Genomic DNA, 26,631 nt, shown 5'->3' on the forward strand with positions numbered 1-26,631 from the left:
AAAGAACCGGTGAGAGGAGTCATCCTAATTAAATCTGTGCCAATGAGTGATATTTTTTTGTCATTGTGTTTATTTCTATTGTGCAAGGTAGTGTTGCTAATTGGTGAAGGGAGCAATCAACGTGATCATATGACACAAATGTGTGCCCATGGACTTCTTTTGATTGTGGAAGATGGTGGTTAGCATGAAAAACTGTTATAATCAGTGTTGGGCAGTAACTAGTTACGTGTCACTGTAACTTAGTTACTTTTTTACAATAATTAATACTCTTAACGCATTGCTTTTTTAAATACAGTAAATCAGTTTCAGTTACAATGTGGTGGAATTAATGAAAAAAAAAAAAATTAATAATTTTATTGTGCCACTCGTGAGGCTAAGCGGTTCAGAATCAAATAGTGAATGGATGGCTGCTGTGTACTGTACTACTTCCTGTTTACGAACGAAGAAGACGCATTGTGGGCGGGTATCGGATTCGGCAGTCATGAAGAGTCAAGGCGAGCGTAAGATGAGTTTTTTCGACATGGAAATACGCTCATTACTTGACTTTAGTTGAGCATAAAGGAACAGTGTATGTTCTCCTTTTTTTTTAAGTTACTAAAGAGTTACTTTTAATAGTGACGCATTTGTTTTTTGTTTAAGTAATCATTAGAGTAGTTGAGTTACTTTTTTTACTAGTCATTGTAACTATTTACTATTTTTTAGTAATGAGCACAACACTGGTTATAATAACAAGTAATTAAGTATAAGACACGTTTATACATAGACACATCGCTTATTTCTAATTATTCAGATTTCTATTGTGCAAGGTGGTGGTTTTCAGGAACTACAGGCAAGAAGAGTGATTGAATAACCATATGACAAAAACATTGCACACATGGCTGTGGACAATTTTTGGACCGTATGGATCAATCATTCCGATTTTTTCTACTGTGCAAGGTGGCAGCATAAACTACAGGCAATTTCAACTGTGGCTTATTAGTTGCCGTTATGGTGGTTGAGGAGCAATTTGTGTTAAACAAATAACACAATGTTAGTAAGCAGCTTTTTTTTTTAGCAAACAAACTGATTGTTGCCTTGACGCTAAACAGAAGCGACAAAGCAGCTTTGTTTTCATGCTAATCTTTCTCGTTTGTAGCGGCCGCCCCAACGAACACTTTTTTTTCCCTTTCTCACACTGGTTAGCGTTGTTCATTAGCCGCGAACAAAAGGCCGCTCTCCGCAATGAGAGGAAAAATCACTGCATAAATATACAAGAGGCTCACTCTTCCAGGCGCCCTTTCCCACATTAAAATTGGACCTCAACTAAAACTACAACGAAGGTGTTGACGTCCCCCCGCGTAACGTTTTGGGTCGGCCATGACGGTGACCCGAGCCACTGAGAGTGTCTGGCCAATCGTGAGCCGTGTTAATTAATTGGTTTGGTCTCTGGTGAACTCAGAGCAGTGTCAAGAGAATCAGGTCCAGACATGTCCTGGGCAGCAAAGCGGAATGACCTCGGGATAACAAAGTCATCAAGTACGTGCTTCACAGCCTTTCTTTAATGAGCGCAGACTAGAGACTGAAGCCCCCCCCCCCCCCCCCCACCTTCAAACACACTAACTTCACACTTGGAAATTTAGCAACTAACGCTGCGCTGCAGGTGTATTTCTTAGTTGGCGCTAAATATTTTCATCCTTACATAGTGTTTGGGTCAAATTAGATGCATTTTGACATTTGAAAGAATTTAAAAAATGTTTTTTAAAGTTTTTCCCCACCCTAAACATTTTTCACACCAAAATAAAGAGGGGTGGGGGGGGGTTTAGGGTGCATGCTGAGTTATATCATGAAAACAGAGATGTCAATTCCAGGTCCAGAGAATAAAAACCCTGCCAGAGTTTGGCTTTAGCCACAGGTGCTTCTACTCAACCATCAAGCACGACTTTCTAGACCTGGAATTGATTGACATCTCGGTATGAAAAATGGCGGTGACGGTGGTAACTGTGAAACTGTATGATAACATAGCGTGTTAGCAATGTGATAAAATGCTAGCATGTTAACAATTTGTATGTAGCGAGAAGAAAAACTGCTTTTTTCCCATCAAGCACTGGAGTCTTTCTAAAAATGTAAATAGATGGGCTTAAATTCTAAAAAGCAACTTTAACAACTTTCAAAAGCAACAACAAAAATCAACAACTGATATGCTACAGGGAGTCCTCAAGTTACGGATGAGTTCCGTTCCTACGCTGGCGATGTAACCCAAAATTCGACTTAAGTCGGATTTCCCCGTTAAAGTCGATATTTCCATCAAAATATATTTGCACGACCCGTAACCAATATTTCGTGTTTCCGCACCAACATTCATTGCTGCTGGACGGCAGAGCGGAGTTGATTCAAACTTAAACACGGAAATGTGACGCGCTTGATGGAGAGCCGACCTGCTGATGGCCGTCCGTTGCTGGATGTAACAACAACACAACTTTAAATAACTTTAAAATGGCGTGATTACTGTGGGAAACTAACAAACTGGTAACATACAGCAAGAGAAACTCACACTCCACAAATACACATTTTCGCATTTCCGCATTCGATTCGTTTTGGGGGATTTCCACAGGTGTCAATGGATTGGGACCGCTTCCTTATCCCCATTATAGACTGTGTAAAATGATTTCCAGGCAGGGGGTGAACACCTCTGGTGGCACAGCGGCACATCTGCTAATCCGCACCCATTCACCGGAGCGCTCCTTTCTACTAAAAAGCACTTTAACATAATCTGCTTTAAGGCTGTCCATTCACACTGACCCACCACAGAATTTACATAGCGATCCTTTACGCCTCAATGGAGAGCGAGAGCGACACTCGAACATTGACTAGAGAAATTTAGTTTAAATTTGTACTGTAATCCATGAGCATGTAACATCACTTGATTTGATAGTTGATGATTTTTTGTTGTTTTGTTTATATCTGATGCGCAAGGTGGTGTTTTTTTCATAACTGTCAAGAGTAGCCATCACATTTGTTAAATCAGAATCGATATGGCCTATAATTTATATCATGCAGGAATTAAGTCAATTTTGTGACCTTCACGGTAATGGTATGTATCGCAATATAAACATAATTGAAAAAAATATAATGGAAATATTTCTGAACGGGTTACATAGTCTTAGCCAAGGAGAAAAACAAGATGTATTGTAATGTAATTTTGAAGCATTTACTGTGCAGAAATGCTAACTAATTTGCTGTTAACCAATTAATTAGCTCATAGTCTTTACATTTCATGTTAGCTTTCGGTTAACGTGGCTTTGCCGTGTTTTCTTCTTATCCTTTCTTACTAGTTTGTCGCATGCAGTTACTCCTCTTATTGGTCGTCATCGAGGCGAGAATTAGTGGTTTCAAGGAGCCCTGAGAAATTAGTTTGTGGTTCTACTGTGGAAGCTGGTGGTTATGATAATGGATTGTTGGAAATACAGATCGCGTATTCTGACATGTACTATGCACACGTGTCCGCTCGTACCATTTAATTTTTAGACCGTGGATTATGTCTAGTGGTTTCCTTCGAGTCTATCATGCAAAGTGCCCCTTCCATGAATAAATGTCAAGAGGAACAATTTCATATTCGTAATATATTACAGGTGCCTGGCTGAGAAGGCCATGAACCTTTTGGACTGTGGATTAATTCTAGCCACTCTATGTCTACTGTTGAAAGTAACTGTGTTTAAACTAAAAAATATATAGTCCAGTCTTGCCATTTTGAAGGCAAGTGGAACTTTTTTGTTTGGGCGCTACCAAATCTCCACACAGGAAATTGGGGAGAGAAGTGAGGAAATGAGGGATAAAGTCAGCAGCCATGATGATGATGATGATGATGATGGTGATGAAGCCGTGACCGGGAAACATGAAGAAGAGAAAAATAGCAAGTTGGTTGGGTTCACCTTTGAACCCTTTGCTGATTTGTTCTTAACTGACCTTTCAACTCTGAAAGAGAGGAAAAACACTCAGAGGCATCAGTGGAGGATTTTGTTCTCAGGATGAAAGTCAAAAGTTGGAAGAGAGGAGTCAGAAGTTGAAAGATAAATGAGCACATTGTTAAAATTACACGTGGGAGCACTTGGTTTTCTACTTTGCAGGAAACTGGGAAAACCGGGCAGCACTGAACGCAATCAGACACGTGAACAAACAACAACTACAATTTTCTGAATTTAGCGATTAGTCACAGTAGGGAGATCCAGTTTGTTCATGAGAATAAGGGCCGCTACAACAAAAAGGAGACTATTGTTAGGGTAAGCTAATGTTGCCTGACGCAGGCCTGATTTATGTGTAGACTCTCTCTCTTTTTTTTTTTTACTTCACATAATTAGATCTCTACGGGGGTGAAATAGAAAAATGCATAAAAATAAATATTTATTACAATATAAAATTATAATAAAAAATAACGGATCAAAATAAATTACATTATTCATTATTATTATGGAAAAGATTAAGAAAAGAAACAATGAAAATATAACAAAATATTTAACAATTAAATAAAAACACAAAACAAGATGAGTATGGATAAAAAAAAAAACGAATTAATTTTTTTTTTCATACAAATATTTTCTTCCTAAACCTGAAGCAAATATAGTGTTAAAAATTAAATCACTGAAAACAATCATGAACTTATAGAGTAATTTCTATTTTTATAAGTAAAACATTGATGCAATAATAATACAACGGTCATAGCAATTGTAAATGGCATTTCACGTCTCCCCCATGACCACCACACACGCACACACACACGCACGCGCAGACAAATGCACACAAACAAACAAAGGTGGGTGTGAGACCAATTCAAGTTAATGAGGACCTAATAATAGACTGTGACTGTTATTTTTACTGCTTGTTTTTGTCATTGTGAAACCATTCACCGGATCACTTTACAGCCCACAATAAAAACGTTGACATGGATAGGTGGAGTCTGGGCGAGGCCCAACGAAATGGGGAGGGGGTGGGGTCAAGTGGTGGTCTCACAAGTTCAACACTGCGATTGTGATATCATAAATATTGACGTTTTCCTCAATTGCAAAGCATCACTTCCTGCCCTTAAGTCATTGGCAAAGGCAGTATTTTCTAGAGGATTTCAATGACACGATGATCATATTACTTTCCATAAGTGTCCACATAGTGACGGAAACGTACATTGTAAGCTAAACTGTACATAAGGTCTTTGTTGTCCAATCAAGTTGCAGAATTCTCCACAAAGACATTTATATACTATACAGATTGTATTTCACGCCCCGAGGCCCCCAAGACAGAAGCCAAATGAATGGAGGAACCTCACGAGAAGAAACGAGAGGTTTAGGGGCCAAAAGGCTGGAATGTTAGCAATGTCTGAAACAGCAACAGTGGACAGAAGAAGAAGTTTAGTGAGTGGGAACGCTGTGAATGCCACCTCCTTCTCTGATTCATACTTTTCCTAACAGCCTGGCAGAGAATGGAGGCGAGCACAAGCTGTGGCCACCCACCTTCTATATTTGTGTTCCACCAAAGTGAGCTCAGCAATTGTTTACAAAAGCCTTGAAAATCGTGATTAAAAGGGAAGCGTCGAAATCCACGAATCGATCTTGAAAATTGCAGAAACAGTTACGTGCTTGGCGAGTGGGAAGTTCAGAACACTCAGAGAAATTCTCGCATCCAGTTAAATGTGTTTTTTTTAACAATAAGTAATCAGAGGAAAAGAAAAAATATATACTATCCATATTGCATTAGGAGTAGAAGTATTATTGCTAAAATATGTCACTGTAGCATTTCAATTCATTTCAAAGGGTAATAAAATAAATTAGTTAATTTATCTTGAAAACAAAAAAACAAAAAAAGTTTGCCAAAAAAAACACACACACACAATATAACCGGGTCAACAAAGTATTAAGGTGATATAACGGGGGTTTCACTGTAATCAATAGTAATGCATAAACCTCTTGACACAGTTTAAGAATACTGATGGTCATATGATGAAAGTGCACTATGAGATGACTTTGGTTATCCAGTCACAAGCACGGGAGGCCCTCCAGAACTGGGAGGCTAATAAAAGATCCACGTGCTCGTCCGCGGCCCAATGACAACTGCCAAATCCCAAGAATAGCGTCGCCGGAATAAAAACCTTTGTGTGTGTGCGCATATGTGCGATGCTGCTCTTTGCTCGCCATCATCTTTCGTTCTCACGCCTGCCAAGCACAATGGAGCTTTCGCACCAGTTATCTTGGTGGTGCGTTCCTACCGCCTGGCTTGTCTTGGGTAGATTTAGATCCAGCATCATATGGCACTGCACTTTTTTCTTTTTTTTTTAATCCTATAGAGCCTAAAACACATCACACCTTAGTTTTGTTTTCATGAAAATTAATCTTCTAAATGTAACTGAATAGTCTGTAAAGTAGTAATGTACATATTTTTTAATCACAACTTTGTGGTCGTGTGTCATTTAGGCTGGTATGCTAGCTATAACTATTGACGATCATATTTTGTGTTTCATATTTCCTTCACCATGAAAGACAAAATGCGTAAACGACCCGATACATGCTCCAAAAATTCCCAAACATCACATGGATGTTTATAGCCACAAGCTGAAGGTAGCGCCACCTAGCCCTAAGGGTGAAACAATTTTTGACCCAACATACGGTATTTTTTACAAAATTTGGATAATCTTTGTAAGTGTGATAACTAAATCATTTATGAATATTTTTTTACTTTCGACCACTCTAAATGTTCAGTGGCATCAGACCTATCCATACATATGCACTTATTTGTTTATTCATTTATTTTTGACGCCCTCTATGGACGATAAAAACAATATTGTGCTACAAGTAAAACAGCTGTAGTTATTAATATTATTATTATTATTATTATTATTATTATTATTATTATTATTATTACAGTTTGTGTAACTACTGCACACTAACATGCTGTGTCCTGGCTGGTCCACTCACATTAAGGATCAAGGGTTGCCATAGCCAACAATAGAGAGGCTATTCTCCTAATGGCAATCCAATGACATATCGACAAGATTGTGAATAATTACATATGAGAAGGAATGTGACAAAAGTAGGCTTGGAAGGGGGAGGTGATGGGAGCAAAACAGGGTGTTGGAAGGGCGGTTGGCAAGGATGGGGGGCGGGGAGCATGCATCGGGGTCCACTAAGGGTGAGTGGCACAGTGGGATAAGAGCGTGGGGAGTTCACGGCCCAGCCAGGCCCTTTTCGCACTGCATAAACAAAGAGATTGCAGTGAGAAGGGGGCTCGGGACCCCTAACAAGCAGGGAACACCACACATACATGCACACACACACACACACACACACACACACACACGCACACACACACAAACAAGTCGCATCATAACATTGTGGCGCCACCTGTCTCCTCTTCACCAATTAATGAGCTCCCGGGATGCTCCCAACAAGTGGCAATTAGTGGGGTGGCAGAGGGGCAAGGGGGGTGTGGGGGCGAAAGGGGGGAGTGAAGGAATGAGAGAGAAGGGGTAGCCCGTGTAATAGAAGAGGGAAAAGAGAGGAAAAGCAAATCAATCGTTTCTCAATTTGCATTCGTGTCCATTTTTACGTCCTTGTGATCTCGGGAAACGTTATCAGTCACGGCCCAAGTCTTCTTCTAATTGAAATAAACAAAATCCAAGAAAGTACGGAATATTGGTGTTGTCTTATAGTTTAAACTAAGGATGCATCGCTTGGTGACTTGTGAAGACTTGGCTGGGAAAACATCCCAAGTGGGCTGCAATGAAAATCGCTATTATAACAGTGGAGGAGAGGACTCAAGTTGATTGGATATTAATTGGCTAACCGTTTGCCAGTCAAAAGCTTTGAAGTAAAACATTTTGCCTATTAGAACATGAATCATGTAAAACGACCACTTGTTTCTTGAAGGGATGGAATCCGCACAGAATAGCAAATGTTTTACTTCACACAACTCTTGAGTTCCTCCAGAAGGAACTCGAGCAAGTTTGTGAAGCTCACTTCAAAAGCGTACCTTATTATGCCTGTTTTTGTGTTACCGAGGGCAAACATACGTAACGGGACCCGCTTCCTTTAAAAGTAGCTACACAGGCTACACAAAAGCTTACAAGCCATTGTGTGTGTGTGTGTGTGTGTGTCCCCACACAGGCATGCACACACACACAGGGCAGGTGTGGGGTGAGCGTCGGGGTCGCTAGCTTCGCTCCAGCTCCCAAATATAGAGCGACCACTATGAGAGGATGCAGGAAAAGCTTCTCCGATGACCACTGTGACACACACACACAGACACACACACACACGGATCCATGTAGAAAAGCAGCATCAAACTGCATGTAAATGATTAGGTACATAATTGAAACGTATGCACCGCTATGTTATTAACCTAACGTGTCATTAAGATCTCTATCACCCTGCAATCTGTAAGCATGACGGCTCATTTCCTAAACCCATCTACTATTTCTCCTTCCTTCCTTAAAGTCTATACGACGATACAAGAAGACAGTGTCTATTCAGCAGGGAACAGAGGAGCCTTCTGCAGCTGAAATATAATACTGTGACACTTTGACCTTCCTTCCCCAGGGATGACCTGCGTACCCCCAGCTAACGGGTCTGACACGTACAAACTATGTATGTTTGCGTGTGTGCATCTCACAAACCGATCTGACCAGTTGTCTAACTAATAAAGCTAATAAGTGCCTACTGTCTTTCATATGAACTAATATCTTAATTATTTAATTAATTGTTTTTAAAGATTTTTTGTTACAGTATACAGGTACTAGCGGCAACATGCCCTGGAGCAGGGCAAAAAATTGGCCCGCCGCCAATTGTATCTGACATTGATGAAAAAAAGCAATGATGGTGGTCGGAGGGGCCGTAGGTGCACACTAGCAGCCACGCTTCTGTCAGCCTGCCCCAGGACAGCTGTGGCTACTTAAGTAGCTTACCGCCACCACAGTGTGAATGTGTGAGAGCATGAATAATCTATCCATTCCATCGGAAAGCGTCTTTGAGTCTAGAAAAGCGCTATATAAATCCGGTGCATTATTATTACGTGTTGCATCACGATGATCACGAATGCAAAAATATCCCTAAAAAGGACTATAAAAATCAGAGGCTAGCTGGTTAGTTTTTAATAAATAGCGTGTTCCTTTAACTGTACAATATTAGGATTGTATTTGAAAAGTATCTGAAAATTGTCAGAAATTCTGGATCTAAATCTGACAGTTAGAAAATTCTCAATTTCCACCATTAATCTTGTCAAATTCTCCCCAAAAATTCTCATCACATAAAAAAATTATTTGGTACATTAACCTCTATTTTTTTTGTACTGCTTCTATTTCATATAATCCTGCATAAAGTCATTTTCTTTTCTGGGCTTCAGTGCAGTGCTACAAACTACTATACATGTTTCTTCATGGAAGGTGGAGGGGGGAGGGGGGGTTAAGGTAATTAAGGTCAGGGGAACAGTGAGGGCAACGTCAGTTAAGTTGGTTAAGGTAGCAACGACAGCGCGCACGCACTTATTCAGGGTAACTCAATCTTGTCATTACTCCCTGAAGAGCAGTGACATGTGAGCCGTGTGGACGTGTGTGCGTGTGGGCTTGCTTAATGCATACACATTACTGCATCTTTACCCAATTGCATTCATTGCGTGTGTATATCAGGTACAGTTGGAAAAACTCAGCAATGGGTTGATTTTGTATATTTTATTTTTTTTTGCTTTTACATTATATTTACTTACAGTAATGCCCTCACATGTAGGAAAAGAGAGCACAATTACAGATGCGCTTTTCAGTCATGTATTGAATGCCAGAAGAACAGTAAAACGCATAAAAACAATAAACCCCGTCGGCCACAGCTCACGCCCACACGAAGGCTTGACAATGTCACATGCCATCCCACCAGGCCCGCCTCTCAAAGGCGTGTATGTAAACAAAGACTACAACACGTGCAGTATTTTCTATACATTTTTTGCTTGATTTCCCCCCCCCCCCATTTAAATATGACTATATTGTGTTGAAAAGTGTGTTTTAGGAAGGTTATAGATGTTTAAAAATAATGTAAAAAATATTTTAATATGGTTTACGTCACTGATTTTCACCTATTGCGCATGGTTATGGTATGCATCCTCTGCAATAAACGGAAGATCACTGTATTCTACCGAATACAAATACATCGTTTCAAGCGTACACGCACACAATTAGACCCGCACTTCCCCCCCCCCCTTCCCCCTTCCCCCCTCCCCGCCGGCTTAAGAGAAATTACTGCCACCTGAAGCGGAACCCTGTCCATCATGAAGAGGCCCCCCTAAAGCCCCACAGGTGTCCTTTAACATGTCCAAAGCGCCTCCTCACCATGACCCCCACCCCCCACTCCCCCGGGGCCCTCCATGTGGCCATTCATCTGCCTGTGGTGGTGGAGGACATCAAAACAAAACACTTCCCCGGGGTGGTGGTGGGAAGAAAGTAACAAAAAGCTCACAGCTCGGCGTGTACGTGAATTGTTGAGTAGGGAATAGAACATTTAAAGATTCATACACACGAAACTCTTAAGCAGAGGAACAATTCCGAGTTCGGCCAAAGTAGGGTTCAAAAGCTCAACAAAACTCAAGAGACCTCGCCATCAAAGTGCACCTGCGATGGTTGAGTGTAAAGTATTGATAACCAGGGTACCAGAAATAGAAGTAAAAATTTTTTTTTTTTTTTTTAAGTAAATTAATACTAGTACTACAATGTAAAGTTCAGTTGTCAGTGTTGGGTCAGAATAACCTTGAGTTGTCACCCAGGAAGAAATTCTTCTCTTTGATGTCAGTGCCATGTGACCCCCGCAGTGGTCTGAGGTATTGAAGGAGCGTCCAAACAACCATCAACACTCTTAACACCCTTAAAGTCACACCATCTATGTGGGTGCATATGTGAGTTGACCTTCAGGAGAATGTAGCCAACAAGGAAGATGGCAAAAGATGCGAGGATTTAAGCCAGAAGTAATATTGTCATACTCTCAAAATTCAGTATAACCCTAAAAATTTTTGCCATTGTGCCCCTAAAATTTGAGATTTGAGACAATGCAAGTAAGTTTTTCATCTACTTACACAACGTGTACATTTGTTGATTAAGAAATAATAATAATCATGAATATTCCTTGTTGCAATACTGACAAGCTCCTGCTCCAAACTTCAACTCATTAATAGTCGATTCAATCGTGCCCCCTCAAATTTTCTACTGGCACCCCTAAAATTTCAGGTTAGGGTTCATTGTGCTTCTATTAAAAAAAAAAATTAAAAAAATTCTTGAACCCTGTTCTAGTAGCGACCTGTGACGCCATTGTTGACCATACAAAATACTGACACCTTGGGCTCAGTTTGGACATTTTCACTTCGGGGTGTTCTCACTTTTGTTAGCAGCCTCTAAGACATAAATTTTGAGTGTTGAGATAAATTTGAGGCAACAATAAGTTGTGTTGTAATTATACACAGCTATACAAGCTGCACACTGATTAGCTGACATTGTATAAGTATCATTTCTTCGCTTTTGTGAAATATATTTTTTTGATAATAAAATATTTGCACAAGTATTAGGAAGAATTAGAATGGAAATGAAAGAAAAAGTGCAACAAGAGAGTTCGCTTTGGATTCTCACTGAACTGAGATTTCAAGATACCAAAAAAAAGCCAAAGAAAAAACAAACTTCACGATGAAGTGTTTCATGCGTGCTGAGCTGAGAACCAAACAACATCAACGTAAGTGACCACTTGGCTTTTTCTTCTTCTTTTTTTTTTTTGCACACAGTGCTGGTAAACAGAGGTGTCCCCTTGCAGTATTTTATTTAGGCTCGTGTCGTGGCCCAAACAGGGATTAGGACAAAGCCTGTCGTTCCCGCTTTTAGAGCACTAAGCACTTTCTGCTGCTGTTGTTGACGGCTGCCGGGAGCCCTCAAGTCAACAGACAGCTGTGTAGAAGTGCGTACGTGTTTGGGAAGACAACAAGAGATCACAGCAGAAGCTGTCATGACGCTTTGATGGACAGGTGTTCATATGGCAACCCTTTGGGGACAAACGTAATTTAATGTCTACTTGCATGTGTTTTCTATATCGCAACAGTAGTTCTCAAACTCTTTACACCAAGTATCCTAAATTAAAAAACATAGCAAATACCACCATCGTGATCAGCATGAAAAAACAGTAACGATTTAGGCCCAGGTTTTTTTTAAGAGGTTTTACTCCTGAAAAGTATTTTTAATATAAGTGTAAGCCACAGCCACTAAAAACTACAAACAATTAAGTGATAGGAAAAAAATCCCATTGAAATGTTGATTCAATTAAATATATTGCAGATAACAATTCTCAAATATTAAATTCAAATGTATTGTATTTTAAGATAAATGCAACTAAACTGTACTTAAATATATTACATTAAAAAAAAAAAGTTTAGGCCACTGTAACAAAGAATATGCACCGTTTGCACAATTAATTCAGTGACTCTTTCACGTACCAAAAGAGGGAGCACGTGTACAACTTTGAAAATCAATGAGTCTGAGAATAACGCTTATACTGTATATTAATTAATAAAACATTGGAACTATTCAATCAAAGAGTGTGGCAAAATTTGGGGTGGCGAGTGAGTGTTTGGGAGTGCTGTGACAGCAATAGCTTCTAGGTGAGTACGGTTCTGCCTGCATTCAAGTAATGGCTCGCCTTTCCCACTTACAAGGGCATTACAGTGGTTAAGTATAGGGTTAAAAAAAAGTAACCAAAAAAAAAAAGGATTTCTTTGACCCGTCGACGAACCGTGAAAAGCGGAGGAACACTGTTCATTTATAACTCCATGCTAAAATAGTATTAAAATATCGTTGCTTCAACATTCAAAGCATGCAGCAAAAATGTACACTGTTTTCTGTTATAGTGCCAAGATAATAAAATAATAAGAAAATCATCCATTCACGACGGCCAGCCGAAGAGGATTGTGTTCAAATCCTGAGAGCTTTTCCCCACTGGGTCATATTCATGGTTCAGTGTTTGATGTATTGACGTCAAAACGGTGACTTCATGTGATGTTTTGTTTATGCAGAGACAGTTTAGTGTGCCAAGAACTGCACACTTTATTGGACCTCGTCAACAGACAGTCAGCTGGTCCACTCTGACCTCTGCTAAAATAGCAAGAAAACATTAAAACAAACACTACCTGGTGGGCAGGTCTAGAGCGAAAACAGAGTTAACTAACACTTGATTAATTTTGCACAACATTTGCTTTAATGGCCACCTAATAAACTACTCTTACACTCTTGTGAGTCTGTGTGTGTGTATTTTGAGTGACATTTTTCTGCGTCTGTTATAACCCACACTGTCGGACAAAGAGGTCAATTCATATTTAGGGTGCTAAAAACGCCAAGTTGCCTGTAAATCAAGCTACTAGAGGGGAGGAAAAAGCAATTAAAATGATTCTATTTAGCCAAATAAAAGGTGACATTCATGTGTGAAAATGAAGAATGACAAATATGCACTGGAAGGGGCTCCGCAGTCCAACATAATCCAGTCAGGTTGACTTCCAATCCCATAGAAATGAATTCATGTGGTCCATGGGCTTAAAATGTTGCCATCATTTAAGATATATCAACTATACGGGCAATTCTGTGCCATACAAACATAAAAAATAAATAATAGTGAATAAAGCACAATGCAATCAAAAACATAAATAAAGTTAAAAACAATTATAGAATGGCTATTGTATATTGTTATGTAACTGTGTGACTCCCACTTGCTGAATGATTAGACTAGAGTATGTTAAATTTATAACCCGTGATTAGATGCATGAGCCTCAATGTATAAAATAGACGCTTAGAAAAGTTATCTTGGAACAACTCACCGTGTAATCTGCTTTTGTTGTATAGCTTTTGTTCCTTTTTGCAAAAAATGCAAAATCCTCTTTAGGTTGATCCAGGTCTCATCGATCTTATCTCATTCACTGCCATTGACGGCTATAGACGTAAAAAATTCATTTAATCTATTTCTATTAGTTTTTTTTAAAAAATTCTACTGCTGTTAACAAGAGTATGAAAACCTATATTTTTTTATTGTACATTTAAAACAGATAAAAAAATTTGTGATTAATTGTGAGTTAACTAGTAAAGTCATGCGATTAATTACGATTAAAAAATGTAATCGCCTGACGCCCCGAATTTTTAATAATCTTTATGTCACGTCAGGCGATTAAAAAAATTTATTGTAATAAATCGCATGGCTTCAATAGTTAACTCACGATTAATCACACATTTTGAATCTGTATTTCTAAAAAAAAAATTAAAAAAAATCTAGGTTTTCATACTCTTGTTACCAAAAGTGGAAAAAATGTTAAACTCATAGAAATTGTTCAAATGAATTTTTGACGTCTATAGCCGTCAATGGCAGTGAATGAGTTAATTACAGTAACTAAGTACTAAGTGCTAACCACTACTGTAGTGTGCTGCATCCCATCCTAACCTATATCAACCATGATGATCGATGCATCACTGACACTGATTCCAGACCCTGAAGTCTTTCTTTGGTCATCTACGATATATTTTCTAACAGTGGAGTGGTTTAAAAATATATATATAATAAAAAAAAAAAAAGGTTTTATTCCTGCCCCTCCTGGCAAAGTCTAGTCATTATTAATGAGCAAAAATAGTCTGAGTGCGCTTTATATTTGATCTGAGGCATGTCGGAAGAAAAAAAGAAAAGGAGGTGTCAGTTTCGCCGTCTACTGGTCAGGTATCAAAAGCGGACCTGTCACTGCGAGAGCCCGACGGTGCGCCTCATGCTTTGGCTCTTCCGAAAAGGATCAGCGAGGCGGCTTACCTTCCAAATCCCTTCTTTCACTCAGCTGCTACAGAGTGTCATTCCTCTCCTCGCCTCGCCGCCAACGAAAACACCGACAGGTAAGATGGTGCCTGCAACTGCAACAAAGAGGAAATTAATATAAAGAAGAGCCAAGTTGACTGGTAAGGATGTGAAACGAGGTACTGTATAAGCATGGCAGGAAATAACACAGTTATATTGGTGCCACCATAAAACCTTTTTTGGGGAGTGTGTTTTAATAAGTTTTGATGAGTTTAAATGTACTTAAAGCGTGTGGGAGGGATAAAACTATTTCCAAAATGTTTTCATGTGGTCTAATTTTCACCGATTGCAGGTGGGCGTATGAAGGGAAAATAACCATGGTTTGATATGTCCTCATGTAACGTCTTATATAAGGATATGTTGTTGTCCTGAACTGTTGTACGAATCCAGGTGCCCAACAATTTGTGAATAAAGGGCGGAATCAACCTGGGAACTCTTCCTTGTTTATACTATAGTCCTCCCTGCTTCGGAAACATGTTTTCGAGGGTGCCTGGGAGAGGGCCTCCTTCCTCACGCTCACAACTTTTTGTTAACGAATAAAAGACGGAGCGGCACACGGTGTGGGTAGAGTCAGCTGTGGGATACGTACGATCGCCCAGCCGTTTTGCAGCTCGTTCTACCCGGACCGTGGGCTCTCCGGTCTAGTGTCAAGGTAAGCGCTGATGATGATCATATTATGCTGCTTAGCGTTGAAATGTGTTGATTGCTGTTTGCGGGGAATAAAGAGCACATTTGTTCTAGCACTGTGTAGTCATTGTTGCCCCCGATCATAAAAATATAAAAGTGAAGTAGTGTTCTCCACAAAACAGCGTACAACGCAAGTAACTCATTCAACCATTTTCTATTTAGTACTTGTCTTCATCAACTAGAGTTGATCTCAGCTGACGTTACTCCAGCCGATCACAGGTCATCGCTGCAACTCAATTCTCATTTTTAGCTTGGCTTCTTAATGTACTGAATCAAACACACCCACCAACTATGTTTACCACAACCCGCCAAATAAGGCCAAAAACCACCCACCCTGATCACTTTGCACTGCTTCAGTAAGACAGACACTCCATAGAGGGTTTGGGTAAACAAAAAAAACATTTGGGATCAAATTTGTGGAGTTTGTCAACAGGCGAACGTGTGAACAGAATGTGGATTCATGTCGACGATGAGTCATGTGGCCAACTCTCAGCCACACACATGCTGCCCACCCACTGGTGATGTTTAAAAAAAAAAAAAACTGCCTTTAAGACCACGCTCTTCAATCAAAAAGCTACACAGGCACGGAAAGATTTTTTTTTTTTTAAATACACAGAGAGAAGCTGAACTCAACTGAAAGTTCTGGATATTTCTTTGGAAAAATATGAGTACGGCAACGTGGAACTTTAGTCTGTCCCAATGTGATGTACTGTAACAGTGGAGCTAATTTAAGAGTTATTCATGTGGAGTACATTGTAAAATGACAACATATTGTTGCTGTAATGTAAAACCTTCATTACTCATGATGAAAAGATGACTTGGCTGCTAGAGACAATTAAATATAATGTAATCACCAGGTCTGTATGGAACACTGCACTTCAGATTAATTCAAAATTCAAAGAGTTTTGTGATGTGGAACTGTGTTTTTTTTTTCTTTAATAAATAATGATCCCACCGCATATTTAAGCAAACAATGCTGAAATTGATGCCAGCCGCTTTGAATTCTGCTCTCAAGTCAACTCTTTTTAGCTTCACTCAAAGCGAGCAACTGTAAAGACATTTACGTATTAGTCGAATTTTAACGTCGCTGGCTCGATTGATGTTTAGAATGCGGCTTTCCAAGGCAGCTGGAGGTGGTTGTCGACGAAGAGTTGCTATTGGGGTGGCTTGCTAACCAGGCTAAAAATAAAATAACATTTTGTGACAGGATAAGTGGTTAGGAAAATGGATGGATGTTAATAGAGTATTATTAAAAAATGTCTTTTGGAAAAATCTAACCACAAAGCAACAACACACCCACTCTGTTGTTGACTATTAACCAGGTAGCAATAGAAAATGTGCCATATTTGTTAGCTCTTAGACTGGTTAGCCGCTAGCAACTCTCCAACACTTCTGTTATCCAATATTTCCCTGGAGCATTTTTAAGATTATGAATAATAGAAAGAGAGATAAAAAGAAAAGGGCCCTCGGTGGAGTCCCCCCCCCCCCTACTACAACTCACTGATGAACTTTGACACGTTGCTGACGTCATGCTACTTTCCTTTGGTCAGATTGTGTTAATAATTACATCCAAAAGAATATGGAGGGAGCACGTATAAATGCAAGATGGCGTTGGATTCCGGCTGTTCCGACATGTACTGCCGTGCTTACCCTTTTTCATGCGATTTGGTTTGTTTTGTTCTGTAATCATAATTTTACTACTGCGTTAGCGTATTTGGACTTTCAAACAATTTCGGGTGGCCTTGCCATTATATTTCAGCACTTGGGACTTGCTTAGCTGAAATTATGAAAGAATCGTCTTGGCTTTTACAGTACAGTTGAAAATCTGCATCTAAATCTACATTACTCTGTCATTATAAAAGCCACAAAAACAAGTAAGCTACGTTAAACTTTACTGTTTAGCTTAGCAAAGCTTGCAAGCAACTAAGCACTTAATTGAGAAGACAAAGTAACAAAGAATGTGTAAACTGGTTTGGGGCCATTAAAAAAGTGTCAGACAGATAGAGAGTGCAAAGTGGTTCATTTGCCTTACCTTGACTTACCTTGTAACTTATTTAACCCAAATAATGACACCCGACACTGCTAAAAGCTAACAACTGTATTTCACCGTCATTGTGAAAACGGGGTTAATGTTTCCTGCAACCTGTTGGTGAAGCAGGTAATCGTAATTAAGGCAGGGTTTATTTTGTTTTTGTTCCACTTACTCACTATAGAGACCAAGTCAGGTTTTCGGCCTCAAGTTCAGTCATTATTCTTCACCACGCTGAGTTGCTGTCGCCCTCCCCTGCTCTGAAAACTATAAGCTCTCCTCTGATTGGCATTTCCTGCACCCCAAAAGTTTTTTTTTTTTTTTTTTTTAAATGTCCGGATGGCTCGTTTGACCGCGTTATAAAGGTGCGCTGCGCCGTAATTGAGTGTGCGGGCTTGACATGTATTGAGGGAGGCTGCAGCCTAATCATTGTCAGATGGCGGACAGAGCCCTTGTGTCTGGAGACGTTTATGAGGCCGGTCACAGCCCGGAGGGGGAGAAAGAGACTAAAAAATAAAACAAAAATCCACCCAATGAGCCTCCTTTGTTGTCTGAGAAAATGGAAAGCCGAAAGTTAATGAACAACTTAATATGAACCGCAAAACCATACCTACACATGTTTTGTTTATTTTAGGTACGTACGCAGTGATTAACAACCTTTTAATCTATACATCTTGTATTAATTAATTCTTTGTGTTTATACCACCTGTCACTGAGTACCAAAGTGCTTTAATGCAGGTTCTTTCAGATCCACTGACCTCTCCACATTTTAGTATTTTGAAAAAAAAAAATCATTCATTAAAAAAAAAGTCTATACCTCTAATTTGACATTTTAGTAAATAAATACTAATCTGTCTTGATGATGATGACATTAATTACCGTACTCCTTCAACCCCCATAACACATTTTCCCACATTTTTGGGGCGGAGATTATGTTATGGTCCGTTACGGCTCATCACCAAAAGAACACCACACCTAACAGTGAAGAATGGTCGGGGTACTTCGTGCCTGGGGTGTTTTTTTTCTTCAGTTGGAATTGGAGCCTTGGACAAGGTGGAGGGAATTATGAACAGTTCCAAATAGCAGTCACTGTTACCACAAAACATTCAGGCTTCTGCTAGACAAAGAAAATGTATTTATAGTATAGTATAGGCACTTTAAATGGTGGCAGGTGTGTGCTGACTCCCAGTTGTATTTCTACCTTCCCTCCTTCCATACTTGACACTTGCATTTTCTCCTCTAGTGTCCACATTGCATTCAAGGTGCTCCTCTCCCTCCTCCCCTGCAGACAGTCGTTAACAACACAGCCACCCAAACACAACTCACTTAACTGGCCATTATTAAGCCACTCCGTAACGCAGATACAATTTGTTCGTCAACATGCGGAATCAACCGAGCACATGCATACCTCAATTATGCTAGCAGAATCATACCATGACCTCCGCCATCCAACCTTGTGCCCCCATCTCTTGGACCCCATCGCCCCCCGCACCTCCCTTCCATCCATCCATCTCCAGTACCCTGGAACTGAACAGTCACGGCTGTGTGCGCCGTTGATTAGCTAGAACCTGAACCCGGGGGCAACGCTGGAGAGCTCAGTGTTCTTTGTGTGTGGAGTCTCCGACAAGCTGGCTTTCCCATGTGCGCCATGACCTTATCTTTTACTTATGTACAGTATGTATCACAAGAGTCGACGCTCGTTGGTACTGTCACAGTTTTGAATGGCGTGAAGTTGAGGAAAGGGTTTTATTACTGCTTCTTTTCTTTTTTTTTTAAACAATTGGGTCAAAAAAAACGATGGGTCATATGAATAACCCACAAACTAACCCAATGTCAAAAAGGGTTTATTTGTGGGTTATTCATTTAATTTGACCCACCTTTTGGGGCTAAATACCTGAAAAAAAACGAATTTTTTTTTTTTTTTTTAAATTGGGTCAGTTTTTTATTTTTCAACCCAATTCAATTGGGTTATTCAGCCAACCCAAAAAGTTGGGTCAAATGAATAACTCACAAAATGTGTTTGATTTGTGGGTTATTTATTTAATTTGACCCAACTTTATGGGTTAAATAACTAAAAAGTTGGGTTGGTCCATTCTTGACCCAATTTGGGTTATTTTTGACCCAACTGTATGCATCTGTGGAACTTAATCTTGTGATATGTTGAATGAAAGCTGTAACAGATGAGCTGAAAACAAAAAGAACGTAGATGCTATACAAAGGGGAACCACATTTTTTTCCCCAAACTGCTAATATAAATAATTTAAACTGAAAATACTGTGTACCAAAAATTACAATACAATTAAAATATCATTTCAAACTCATTTTACATCATTAAAAATAATATTTATTTATATACAGATTACAGGAGAACCTCCATTTAATGCACCTTGAACCAACAGACCCTGGATTCCGCAGACAGAAAATAGTGTCCAGTAAAAAAAATATTAAATCAAATTGGAAAAAAGTTTTTCTTCACTCCAAAAAATCTTCAAAAAGTGCTGATAAACCTCCAACAGCCACACAAAAAACTGAAAAATCTAAACTAAAGAAAAAATAGATATAAATGTGATCCGAGCTCCTCTTTCTATGCCTTTGTGCACAGACCAGAATAATAGCTTCCTTCTTTAGACATAAAACTACTTGTAGTTGACACGACTGAACTGACAACAAGTGTCTCTTCTGAATGCAGCCAAGTACTGGAGAATCCATTTTCACTCCATTGCTCAAATGAATATATTCTTTCCTAATCTGTGGATTACATCACAGTTAAAAATATCAAAACAGATAAATGTGGGCTATATAGATTTAACAGAAACATCTCGCTTGCAATGTTGAGCTACATTTTATTGGGTTATTTTTTCTTTCTGGTGACAGGAAGCTGACTGGACACGGTTCAAGGGTTATGGCTCATAAAAGCATCGCTCCCAGCGTCATATTGTATTTTAAACAACCAAGCACATGACACCCGTTGAGTGTAGCCAGGCTGTGAATGTAGAATGGAATGTACATTTATTGGAATAAGTTTAACAGTTTGACATAAATAAAGTATTTAGTTATAAATTACTGCTCATACTGTCCTCTAGGTGTCAGCAATTCCCAATGTTTTCACAGAAGAAGAAGTTCCATTAATATCCTGTACGTAATAAAGCTCTTGGTTATACGGATCTGTCGGGCAGTCTCTGCCTTCGCCATCATCATTTGGGATCTGGCAGAGCTAATTCAGCCATGGGCGTCTGGTCGAAGCAGCTTCTATAAACAGAATATCACCTAATTAGATCTGCCAGGCAAGCTGGCACGATGCGATCGACAAGCCTCTTGGTGATAGGCCCTCCATCTGTGTGCGGACGGACAGTAAGAAACTACCAACAAGATGTGATGTTGCGTAACGTATGTCAATCCAGTAAACATTACACAGTGGCACACAAAAGCGCCCAGAAGCCTGTTTAACGCTAATTGTGACAGAAAGCCCCCTCCTGAGATTTGATTTTAAAAGCTTCAAAGTCAATATCGCTGGGATGAAATTTAATTTACATTATTCAGATTTAATCACAGGAGATAAATTACTTTTTAAAACACTCGAAGGAGCACAATATGAATTTGTGGCTCAAGGGAAGTCGGTGCCCAAATGGAAATCAAGATGAGCGCACTTTCTTCTCATGTAAGCCATCATCAACATCTCGCACTTAAAACCAACATTGTCGAAGCACGTGGCCGTACTTGCGGTTCATGATTTCAGACGTCGACACTAACGTAAAAGACGAGTCGACATCGCCTAATCGCTGATTATGTCGATTAACGATTTTAAAATGTAACGACTTGGTTCGTCAAATCAGAACAGATTTTCTGAATTGAATTGTTTTTTCTTACACCCCTAGTAAGGTAGGTAGGGAGCTGCTATCTGCTACTAGGGATGTTCGATACCACTTTTTTTTTAGACTGATACCGATACCAAGTGCTGATACCATTAGTACTTGTGATACATAAAATTTCCCCAAAAAACAATGACAGATAATAAAAAAAAAAAAGCACTGACTTTTATTAGCAAATTGCCATTTATTTCATAAAATTTTAAGGAAATTTGCTGTAGTTGGGATATATATATATATATATATTTTATATAAAACTACAGCAAATTTCCTTAAAATTTTATGAAATAAATGGCAATTTGCTAATAAAAGTCATTTTGCATAGAGCACACAATTATTATTATTATTTTTTTAATCGATAAATAAGATGAAACAAATAATCCAGTTGCAAGAAAAAAAAAGTCCCAATCAAAATACGTGGTTATACAACTTATTTTTAAGGAATACAGTGAAGTGCAAAGAATTAAATTCAATACAATAGGGCTTTAAGTAATTTGTTAATATCTACCATGTTAAGAATTCCTCCTAATGTGTGAAGTTTAATTATATCTTGTTTTGAAATCCATGCTTTTAATTTGGAAGGCTGCTCTGTATTTCCGTTTCCTGTTTCACATTCTCCGTTCATTACAAATATAATGTATTTATAAGAACTATAATTAGGATCTGCGAGAGCGGCACCGTTCTATTTTTAGCACCGCAGCTCAACGACGTTAACGAGGCAATTAAACACGGCAAAGTTACGTCAGCTACAAACATATATAGCACACATTGAACCACGGATATAAGTGATATTACTCACAACAAGAGTACTTACTTATTCTCAGTAACGCACATCGAAATGGCGCTGCCGAAAGTAATGAAATGAAAAAGTGTTACCTCATAAGGAGACACACAGGAAACAAGCAAGATGGAACAAAACTTTCTTTCCCCACAGTCTCAGTCACTTCCTGACCAATAAATGGCCTAAAGAGTGGGCGGCGATACCAGCATTGATATCCGTCGCGAGTACCGATACCATGAAATGTGGCCTGATATCGGCCCGATACCACCGATACCTGGTATCGGTACTCGCCCATCCCTATCTGCTACTATCACGAATGGACAATTCAAAGTAGGTTGGTCCGATTTGTTTGTTTTGACACTTAACGCTCTCATTTGGATCTGTTCCTTCTCATTGGACAGTATTTGGCCAACTACTGCCACCTAGAGGCTTGGCGGTAGTGTGTGTATGAGTTTTTTTTTTTTCCCCTACACGGAGAGGGGGAAATATTTGGAAAAAAGCTCGATTACGTGTGTAGACATGTCCACAATTGACTCGTATACATCATGATACTACATGAATCATTTGAACCTTTGGTACGTATTTTGTAACTGCGTGAGATACTGAAGAACGCCACAATAGGTTGCGGATGAACCTAATAAAGTGGCCATGCATTTAAATAGTTCTCTTGCTCTAATGGGCTTCTGTACTATTTATATTTGGCTTTTCATGGAACATGCATGCAGGCTACAGTGAAGTTTAAATTGTAAGAATCAGACACCTCGTCTCAAATCACGGGTTATCTGATGCTATTAAGCTCCCCACACACATACACAAAGTAAAAGTGAGGCAAGCGTTGTGTTTACAGCCGCGATGTGAAACTCAATTACACAGGCAATTGAACCAATATGGCCGCACTGCAGATTTGCATCATGTGTTCCTGACCCAAATAAGATTGCCGCTCATTTACGTAAATTAAGAAAACTGTTCACATACACACACTGACGTGGTTGTACATTTCAATCAAGGGGGAAAAAAATCAAATCATGTGTGGAAAAATGACACACACTGTCAGCAAGCATTAGAGTATTAAAGAATGTTTGTTTTGCTTTTTCTTTGGCTTTTTGTGACGTAGGAGCCTCAGCATGTGATTTTACATTGCCTGGAGGATAATAAAGGTGTTTTCCTTTCTAAATAGTAAAAATAAAATAAGCCTTGTTTTTTCCTATAAAGTTAAATTTTCTCTTAAAATTCATCAATTCATTCGAAAGTCATTGGAGATGACTTTACTGCTGTTCTAATTTATGTTTGGAATAAAGGACATAAATAATTGATTATTTATCATTTATAATAGAGTATAATCTCTCTTTAGATTATTTATGAAAAAAATTAAAATGTTCTCCAAACTAATTGATTTCTTAAAAATATGATTTTTTTTTTCCATTGAAAAAAAATGATAGAAAATCACTTTCTTGTGAGAAAAAAAAGCATGATTACAGCATTTTAAATCAATATTGTTTTCTAAAAATAACACTTTTTTTTTAAACCAAAAATGAAACTTTACTGGGGAAAAAACAATATTTATTCATTTTTAAAGCAACATAATGATGGGAGATGACGTTGATGTATAATAGTCGTGACTTTCTGCTTGTCCCATCAGTTTAGTCGCAGACGCAGCTAGCCACTTGTATCACTTTAGCATTGTAGTAATCGTAATCATTCATAGTCATTTCAGAAGCACACCTTTTTAATATTAACCATTGATATGACCTCAATTATACTATTACAATCTAATAAACCGGTTAGCCCTTTAAAAAAACACTATAACTTGATTTACTGTTAAAACTTCCTTTTGAGTTAAAGTTACCTTAACCTTCATGAGACTTACCTGTTTCTACAAGCAAGTTTACCGAACGCACTTTCGTCTCTGAAAGCGTACAAAAAGCATCAAACTAGCTAGCTGCTCAAAAGTCAGAAACGCGCTACATCACGTCAATCAACAAACCAAAACATCTGGCGCGAGACCTGTGCGTCATCTTGCCATTGTAACTCTCCAGAAACGCCATAAAAACTCGAATTCAGCCTCACATACCTGCAACGAACGCCGCGTCCCGTCGGGTGTCGAAAGGTTCGGTGACAAAAAGAAGAAAGTTGCTCAATCCGGCTGGTGGAAAAGATGCGACTTCACTCCAGTCTCCACGACGTGCGCGTGCGTGGATCTCACGTCATGCGTGCGCGTTCCTGTACGAGCATGCGCCTGTGCTGTGCGAAAGTGCGAGCATGCGCACACTTTACCGGATCGACCCATTCTTCACGTGTGGTGATTAATAATAATAATAATACTACTACTAATAATAATAATAATAATAATAGACTCAGGTGGGTCTATATTTCTCCAAACGTTGAGTAGTGTAATATTTTTATCCGATTTTTAGTAATCCCTGTTTGTAATAAAATTGTATTACTACATTGTGTTTTTAATCAAATATACAGTACGAGTAAAATGCAGATTTTTCCACCATTATTCAATTTTATTTCTTCACACATTTTTGGAGTAAAGTTGTGTAATTATATTAAACATTAAATTGTTACCAGTTCGTATTAGAATGCATGTATTAGTAGGCATGTTAGTAGTAAACAAAAGCAATAATTATTTAAAAAAAATAAAAATAAAATGCGCATGATGATATAGTGTGAAATAAATAATGTGATTCAAATTGTCTGTAATATAAACACAGTATGTGAATAATAATATCTATATAAGGTACAAATACTGAATGCATATATTTAATATTACTACATTTAAAAATGGAAAAAATTTGTGACAGCTGTGTTGCGAAAAAAAATATGGAATACATAAAATAAATCACCTTTATGTCATAATGTAAATTGTGTTGGCATTTTGAAATCAACATGAATGATAAGATATACAAAATGTAGGTTTGACCAAGACTATTTCAAGAAATACTCTATTAGTGCTTCTGTTAATAATGACCCAAAAAAAAAATCATTGCTTCTTTCTAACAAAATCATCATTACCTAATTAAAAAAAAAAAGTTATATTTTCAGTGTTTGTGCATGTTTCTTGCAAAGAGGCTTGTCTTTCTTGGAGAAGAAGGTCTGGCCCTCCAAGGTGGTGCAGCATACCTGTGGGTAAAAAAGATGCCACCATATACACAATCCGAAGTGGCAAACATGGCAGGTGAGGATGACGAACAGTCCGCTGCACTTACGGCGCACACAAAGCAGTTGTCATGCCACGTGTAGCCCAGCGCCTCCAGGAACTTGTCTCCCGCCTCGATGGGAAACTCGCAGCCGTGGCAGCCCGTGCCGAACAAACTGTAGAAGTCTGTGACAGACAGCACATCAATTAAATAGTAGTAGGATGCAATGTGATGATGATCTCATATCGTTGGCCTATTAGCATAATTACATCAAGTCATTTTTTATTTACTGTTACTATGTCAATAAAGAATACAATGTGCTAGTTAAAAAAAATAGTGTTACAACATATATAATTTTGAAAAGTGGATTCAAGGACTGCCGCCTATCGGGCAAGGGTCAGCATCCTTCAGCCCAATGGCCTGCTGCTTCCGTTGTTTCCTCGTCTCACCTTGCTCGCAGTAAGGTTCGCCATCCTCCAGGTGGAAGGTGTTATTTCGGATGGGCTGCTGACAGGAAGCGCACAGGAAGCAGTGAACGTGCCACGTCTGCTTAAGGGCGTTGATCACTTCCTGGACAGAAAACAATGCGGTTAGCTGCTTAGTGGTATAGTGAAAAAAACGTTTTATCACACACCTGCAACAGGTGAAAATTCCTGATGTAGAGAGAGTGTATCAACATAAAACATAGTTTTTGTTGTTGGTGTTTTTAGAGTGGTTCTTGAAAAAAAACTTCTACCTTGTATTGATAACTCATAATCCAATGGAAGCCTATTATTATTATTATTATTATTATTTACTTAAAATGACTTTTTTGGCACCGTGCCCCCATTAAATCATAACATCACACTTGTATTATTACGACTAACTTAACGATCACGCTTTTCTTCTTCTTCTTCTGGAAGCTCATGACTCGGCTTAAAATAGACATTCCCCACCCTATAGAGTGTGAGAACACCACCGGGACGGGGAATCAATGGAAAAGCCGACGGGTCACACTAAATTGGGGGTGGAGGGGGCTTAGGGGCAAGAGGGCGAGAAAACAGGTTAATAAGACGCCCTAAGCTGCTTGAAGATGTGTGAGAATTGGAGGGTTTGGAAAAGGATTGGAGGCCCTCAAGAGGTCTTGAACACGTGACGGCTGAACGTTAGCACAAGCGCGCATATCTCGGCTTCCTGACGTGTTGGGTTAAAAGTTACACCTGCAGCCTTCAAAGCCTCCAAAGTCTAATTCTTTTAACACATAGGGAAGTCTGATTATAACTGGTGGTCACTGTTG

At 39.0% G+C, this 26,631-nt stretch overlaps 2 protein-coding genes across 7 annotated transcripts in view; both read right to left on the reverse strand.

Annotated features, from left to right (window-relative positions):
* LOC144048798 (bone morphogenetic protein receptor type-1B-like) overlaps window positions 1-24,451 on the reverse strand; it is a 47,141-nt gene extending 22,690 nt beyond the window's left edge. For all 3 annotated transcript variants that reach the window (XM_077561159.1, XM_077561158.1, XM_077561160.1), the window contains exons 1-2: window positions 24,284-24,451; window positions 14,808-14,905 (exon numbers count right to left, since the gene is read on the reverse strand). The gene's annotated coding sequence lies outside the window, so the exon portion shown is untranslated. The remainder of the gene's footprint in view (window positions 1-14,807; window positions 14,906-24,283) is intronic.
* Window positions 24,452-24,707: 256 nt separating this feature from the next.
* Window positions 24,708-26,631, reverse strand: part of pdlim5a (PDZ and LIM domain 5a) — a 44,734-nt gene continuing 42,810 nt past the window's right edge. For all 4 annotated transcript variants that reach the window (XM_077561155.1, XM_077561157.1, XM_077561156.1 and 1 more), the window contains 3 exons: window positions 25,805-25,925; window positions 25,425-25,540; window positions 24,708-25,338 (listed from right to left, as the gene is read on the reverse strand). In XM_077561155.1, coding sequence (XP_077417281.1) covers window positions 25,249-25,338; window positions 25,425-25,540; window positions 25,805-25,925 — 327 coding nt within the window. In that variant the 3' untranslated portion in view covers window positions 24,708-25,248. The remainder of the gene's footprint in view (window positions 25,339-25,424; window positions 25,541-25,804; window positions 25,926-26,631) is intronic.

The sequence above is a fragment of the Vanacampus margaritifer genome, chromosome 3 (genome assembly GCF_051991255.1).
Source record: "Vanacampus margaritifer isolate UIUO_Vmar chromosome 3, RoL_Vmar_1.0, whole genome shotgun sequence".
NCBI lineage: Eukaryota > Metazoa > Chordata > Actinopteri > Syngnathiformes > Syngnathidae > Vanacampus > Vanacampus margaritifer.